This window comes from Saccostrea echinata, unplaced genomic scaffold (assembly GCF_033153115.1).
Source record: "Saccostrea echinata isolate AGI-Se365-2 ecotype Australia unplaced genomic scaffold, CSIRO_AGI_Sech_v1 ptg000027l, whole genome shotgun sequence".
In the NCBI taxonomy this organism is placed as follows: Eukaryota; Metazoa; Mollusca; class Bivalvia; order Ostreida; family Ostreidae; genus Saccostrea; species Saccostrea echinata.
In genome coordinates, this window is record NW_026889776.1 from 9014434 (window position 1) to 9021360 (window position 6927).

The 6927-nt window shown below is 35.0% G+C and overlaps 1 protein-coding gene across 1 annotated transcript in view; it reads right to left on the reverse strand.

Annotated features, from left to right (window-relative positions):
* The window catches only part of LOC133193478 (centrosomal protein of 78 kDa-like), a 45315-nt gene extending 39237 nt beyond the window's left edge, over positions 1 to 6078 (reverse strand). Inside the window, exons 1-5 of the mRNA XM_061329443.1 lie at positions 5897 to 6078; positions 5407 to 5507; positions 5078 to 5247; positions 2801 to 2873; positions 983 to 1086 (exon numbers count right to left, since the gene is read on the reverse strand). Of these exons, the coding sequence (XP_061185427.1) occupies positions 983 to 1086; positions 2801 to 2873; positions 5078 to 5247; positions 5407 to 5507; positions 5897 to 6051 (603 nt within the window). The 5' untranslated portion in view covers positions 6052 to 6078. The remainder of the gene's footprint in view (positions 1 to 982; positions 1087 to 2800; positions 2874 to 5077; positions 5248 to 5406; positions 5508 to 5896) is intronic.
* Between the last annotated feature and the right edge of the window lie 849 nt (positions 6079 to 6927).

Sequence of the window (6927 nt, forward strand, 5' to 3'; positions counted from 1 at the left end):
TACTAGCCCAAAGAAATGGATCATTATTTTAAATAAATGTAAGAAAATATCAAAGTTCTTGAATAGCTTAAACTTGTCATACAGCTAGGTTTCAGCTGTAGTTAATTCATACATGAAAAGAAAATTCCATCACAATCTCATCATACTTCAGGGTTTTATGAATATTTTCAGGCTGTAAAACACAAACAAGTTTTATCATTATGCTATGCAAAGTGTGCATAGCAGAACACCTTTTCCCCCTTCTACTGTGTTAAATTGATATCAATATTGATAATCAGAGCCATATAACAGAAAACTCATTATTAATTCTGCTGAAACTAATGATTCCCTCAATCCCTAAGTAAACTTTTCATGTGATAAACTTCCTCAAACTCTGAATAAATCAATGTCATAATCCCTTAAATAACACAGATATAACAGGCCAAAGAACAATTGACGTGTATTATACACATGGCTTAATATGTCTCAAGGGACATAACTCTACAATCTTATTACTACAGCATGATAAATCTATGAACGAATTTTCTTTGAACCTTTCATGGATTGAACAGAAATAGAATTAGTAATAATGTCGAGAAGTACTGAGCTCTGAGAAGTATATACATGTAATTTATATATGATTTAGAAGTGAACAAAGTTAAGTGCTACTGAAACTGTGGTCAAAAAAATATGAATCCTGCTTAAGACACAATCGTAAAGTATTCATTAGATAAAACATGTCTGCACTGAAGAATTTCACAAAAATATACACACACACATAAACACTTTGTTTAAAAACAAGGCTGCACCATGTTATTCAGTATTAACTCAATCAAAAATTGTTAGAAAGTAAGGTCAGACTAAGCAAGTTCCTACTAATGATAACTGTATTTATGAGGAAAGAATCAAACAAGCCTACTATATCATGCCAAGCTATAGCAGTGTATACATGGAGCTTGTGCTATACAATTTTTTCACCCTATTAGTAATGGCCTTGACCTACCTTGATGACCTTGGCTAGAGCATCAGCTCCTTTACTGGAGAGACTACAGCCTGTCAGGTTGATGGAGCTAATGGACGTCTGGTTCTTTATTCCTTTACACAGAACTACAATAGACACATCATTCACTTTATCTGTCTACTGTACAATAGACAAATGTATCAATCACTCTATCTGTCTACAATAGACACATGTATCAGTCACTCTATCTGTCTACAATAGACACATGTATCAGTCACTCTATCTGTCTACAATAGACACATGTCATTATTTGTATATTTCTGTTCACTGATGTATAAAATGTTGTCTCTTTGATAATTGTCCACATATGGAACAGACCAATGTTGAAAATTTAAGATCAATATTTTGTAATTTACTTTGCATTTTTATTCAAAAAGTCTAACAGTAAGAATATGATTTTTTTTTTTTTTTTACAAAAAACATGACCCTTTGCACATTAACATTATTTTTTTTTCAAATCATTTAAATATTTTATAAAGCCAAGGTTATAATTTTAACCAAAAATTCAAATTTGAGCCTAGAATTACATTCAAAATTTCAGCAACATACTATAAATCACTTTTTATTCACAAAAAATTTCAAGTAATTGCATGTAAGAGTCTGCTTGCAAAAGTTTCATTCTTGCATATATTTGTTTTTTTAAAGATTACATATAATAATGCTGAAAATTTCTTCCCACTTATAAATAAAAAATAACTCCCATGAAAATATGCTATCACAAAAAATTTAAAGACACAGTACTTAACTTTTGATAGCAATATTATCATGGCTGCAAATTGCCCGCCCACTCGCAAAAGCGAGTAATTTTGCCTGTTGGCTTTTAACTCTTGATGATTTCAACTTTTGTTATCACCCACATGGTGAGTGAGAATTTTATTGGACCTTTTCCAGAACCTGATCATAGTTTGTTTCCACTATTAAATGCACTTTCGTTTTCACTGTTTTTTACCTATAAAGCATTTACTGTGCCAATCAAATGCCTCCTTAAAAGTACCTCTAAGTTTAACATTTAATTTTCCTTTCATGTTTCAATGGTAGCAGGTTTTCGTCAAAATCCCATTAAGATGCACACTGTGTATCATTCACAATTAGTAGACTTATATTCAATGACATAAATTTTTCTCTTGAAATAAGTATGTTGAAGACATTTCTTTTTTTTGGCTACTACCATAGGGAAAAATATTTCATGTTATGAACTGTTAAAGTCAGTAAAGTACACTCTCTGTAATTTTACAATAGAAACATATAATTCAAAATACATGAAGTGAATGAAAACATGGAATTTCAAACAAGTGGTGTCCAAATCCGCAGGAAAAATTGAAATGAAAGACTGTGGAAAGCAAAGTATATTTCTCCGAGATTATGATAAGAAAAGATCGAGAATCGTGAATAGAAATTGTGGGCACCAAATTTCAATGTGGGCTAGTAAAACTTGTAAAGATGGGGGCCCACATGTCTCCTAAGGTTTAAATGTTATTTGCAATCCTAATTATGAAGAAAACAAAATTTACCATTGCTAAATTTTCTAGACTTTCTTCCCCTTATAATCATTCATTTTTATTAAAATTCAGTTTAATGCTTAACTTTCATAAAGTGAAGTTAATGTATATATATTTAATTCAAAAATTCATTGAAGATATAGAGGTTTGTGCCATTTGTAAATTGATACACAGCTCAACAGAAATGTGGTATCATTTAAAACTTTCATATCAATTATAATATTATAAATAAAATAACATTTTCATAATAAAAGTATGTAGAGGTTACATGGTAAAAGTTAAGTACATGAGCACTCTTTACCTTCTAGCCCCCCGTCGCCGATCCTACAGAATTCCACAGAGAGGTGATGCATTGTCTCATTCTTCGCCAGGCCCTGTTTTATAAAATCAAATATTCTTTGATCTGATATTATCAAATAAATAAAACAAGAGGCCCATGGGCCACATCGCTCACCTGAGTAACTTTGGCCATGCTGTTCATTACCAGACTCCCCCCTTGTAATACCTATTGTGGCCCCACCCTCCCCCCAGGGGCCATGATTTGAACAATTTAGAATCTACACTACCCCAGGATGCTTCCACATAAGTTTCAGTTTTTCTGGTCCAGTGGTTCTTGAGAAGATTTTTAAAGATTTTTCCTATATATTTCAATGTAAAACTTGGGATTCCCCCTATTGTGGCCCCGCCCTATCCCCTGGGTCATGATTTGAACAATTTAGAATCTACACTACCCCAGGATGCTTCCACATAAGTTTCAGCTTTTCTGGCCCAGTGGTTCTTGAGAAGAAGATTTTTAAAGATTTTTCCTATATATTTCAATGTAAAACTTGTATTTCCTATTGTGGCCCCGCCCTACCCCCAGGGGCCATGATTTGAACAATTTAGAATCTACACTACCCCAGGATGCTTCCACATAAGTTTCAGCTTTTCTGGCCCAGTGGTTCTTGAGAAGAAGATTTTTAAAGATTTTTCCTATATATATTTCAATGTAAAACTTGGATTCCCTATTGTGGCCCCGCCCTACCCCCAGGGGCCATGATTTGAACAATTTAGAATCTACACTACCCCAGGATGCTTCCATATAAGTTTCAGCTTTTCTGGCCCAGTGGTTCTTGAGAAGAAGATTTTTAAATATTTTTCCTATATATTTAAATGTAAAACTTGGATTCCCTATTGTGGCCCCGCTCTACCCTCAGGGGACATGATTTGAACAATTTAGAATCTACACTACCCCAGGATGCTTCCACATAAGTTTCAGCTTTTCTGGCCTAGTGGTTCTTGAGAAGAAGATTTTTAAAGATTTTTCCTATATATTTCAATGTAAAACTTGGATTCCCTATTGTGGCCCCGCCCTACCCCCGGGGGTCATGATTTGAACAATTTAGAATCTACACTACCCCAGGATGCTTCCACATAAGTTTCAGCTTTTCTGGCCCAGTGGTTCTTGCGAAGAAGATTTTTAAAGATTTTTCCTATATATTTCAATGTAAAACTTGGATTCCCTATTGTGGCCCCGCCCTACTCCCGGGGGTCATGATTTTTACAATTTAGAATCTACACTATCCCAGGATGCTTCCACATAAGTTTCAGCTTTTCTGGCCCAGTGGTTCTTGAGAAGAAGATTTTTAAAGATTTTTCCTATATATTTCTATTTAAAACATTGATTCCACATTGTGGCCCCGCCCTACCCCTGGGGGTCATGATTTGAACAATTTAGAATCTACACTACCCCAGGATGCTTCCATATAAGTTTCAGCTTTACTGGCCCTGTGGTTCTTGAGAAGAAGATTTTTTAATGACCCCACCCTATTTTTGTCTTCTCTTGATTATCTCCCCTTGTGAGGGGACTTGGCCCTTCATTTTAACAATTTAAATTCCCCTTCACCCAAGGATGCTTTGTACCAAGTTTGGTCAAAATTGGCCCAGTGGTTCTTGAGAAGTCAAAAATGTGAAAAGTTTACAGACGGACGGATAGACAGACGGACAGACAGACGGACGGACGGACGACGGACAAAATGTGATCAGAAAAGCTCACTTGAGCCTTCGGCTCAGGTGAGCTAAAAAACAATATCAATGTTGGTATCAGTAAAACTCTTTTATCTTCTTGCTAGATGAAACACTGTGAAGAGCTCAAGAGTTATTTCCCTTTAAACTGTTCACTGCTGATCATCAGAGTTTTTAGAGGATTGGAGCTGTGATCAGAAACAGATTCTGAATTGATGTCTTTGTTTACTTTGTTCACAGAGATTTCCCCTAGGAAAATGGGAGATATTAAGTCACTCTGTCTGGGAACAAGGTTTTTCCTTCAGAAAAAAACCTGTTATTTTAGACAGAGACCTATTTTTCATGCTTGCTGAGTGTACATTCCTAGGGAAAAATCTTTGTAATTTTAGACAGAGACATCTTTTAATGTTTGCTGAGTGTACATTCCTAGGGGAATATCCTCCTTATTTTAGACAGAGACCTATTTTTACGTTTACTGTTTTATGTTTACTGAGTGTAATTTCCAAGCGAAATTCTTGTAGTTTTAGAGAGAGACCTATTTTTTTTCCTTGTAATTTTGGACAGAGTGGCCTACCTTGATGAGGGTCTGTAGATCCCGTTCCCTGAGGGGCAGTCCCTGAAGCTCCAGGCAGGCCAGGGTAGGGGTACACATCAGACATTCCTTCAGTGCCTTACACAGTCTGTAGGTGATCTCCTTAGATCTGATGGAGGGCATCTTACGTTTCTCAATTAATGCTTTCTTCTCTGTAGGAACAAGAAAACATGGCTGTTGTGAGCTTGACTTTTGGAGATAAATTTTATCATGAACTGCCTGACTTTATATTTTAATGTACAGAAGTTCTGTAGATTATTTCGTATCTTTCACATGTCACATATGACTTACAGTACACAATAAGCACTAACCATTCTCCTCTGATGGTGGGGTGTAGTAACTCCGAATTGCGATAAACTCCAGACTTTTGTTGATCTTTATTGTATTCAAGATTGGAGCCCAGTCATTCACTCTGAACAAAATTTAAACATCATTATGTCATAATCATCCTTGTAGTATAAATCTCCAAATCTACATGACTGTATTGTGTGTAACATATTTGTGTTTCCATAACGTCAGATTTTCTATGAAAACATTACCAGAAACTTGGTTAACAATTCTCTTCTGAAAGAATTGGGACACACAAAAAATTATTTTCAGGATGATAAAATAATTAAAAACCTCTCTATGAAGTGATGCTTATTTCAACATGTTCAAAATTAACATGCATACCATGACCTTTGTTCTATCTTAAAACAGTGAAACTTCAAAACTTTTAAAATTACCATTACCAGGTTACAAGTTACTATCCTACTTGCTCTTTCAGAAAAGGTTAACAAAACATGACCTCTTTGTACTAACCTGACCCTGTCTCCATTTATGTCAAGGACACCTTGTGCCAGGTGAGCTTTAACAGCAGGAAGAGGACACGAGTCCTGCATGGCACAAAGGTTGTCATAGTGACTCTCAAAGTCATATGCCCCACGCTGCCGTATCTGCACACTCTCTATCACCATGGTGGAACCATAAACTGGACAAAGCTTATAACCCTGAAAATTGTACATATACTAAACTTTAAAACATTGTTTGATTTTTTTTAATTTCTTAAATTCACCTGCTCGAATTATAATGAAAGTATTAATGATTAAAATTGTATCTGATAACAGTGTTTTCCCTAAGAACTGGCTACCGCCAAATTGACCACTTCAATTGATAAAAATGCCTCTTTGAAATTAAAAAAAAAATCAATATTTTATTGTTGTTGGGTCCATAGAGATTTGTCATAAACCTCAACCCAAAGCCTGTTACAATTGATTGCTACCCTTTACTTTGAAATAAAGGGAAAACACTGTGATAGAAACAAGAGACCCAAGGGCCTTAACAGTCACCTGAGTACAATACAACAATTTAGAGGATCCATAAATTGATAAATGAAGCTTTGTTGCCCAAAATCAAGAAAAATAGTATGATTAGCATCAACAAAATAATTGGTCTAGTATCTATCTGTCCCCCACTTATCACTATTACCATGCAGACTATTAACAAAATGTCTATTTTTTAACCCCATATTACTACTTCTCACATTGGCCTCTCTTGGCCTTTGAAGAACATTTAAAAAGATAAGTTAGTTTTGTCCTGTTTTTATTCAGCTATTATTTCCAAGTCTACCTGATCATTATAACTATGAAAGTACTTTTTGTATTATACAATAAACATTCTTGCATACTTCTCTTGTTCTATTAACCTTTCAAATACATTGTTTACAGTGATTACTAAGTAATTATCAAAGGTGAATGGTAAAGGGAAATAACTCTCCTCAGCAGAATACAAGTTAATACCTGGCCAGGACCAGAACACTTGACTAAATGGTCCAGGTGTTCAAAATTCTGGTA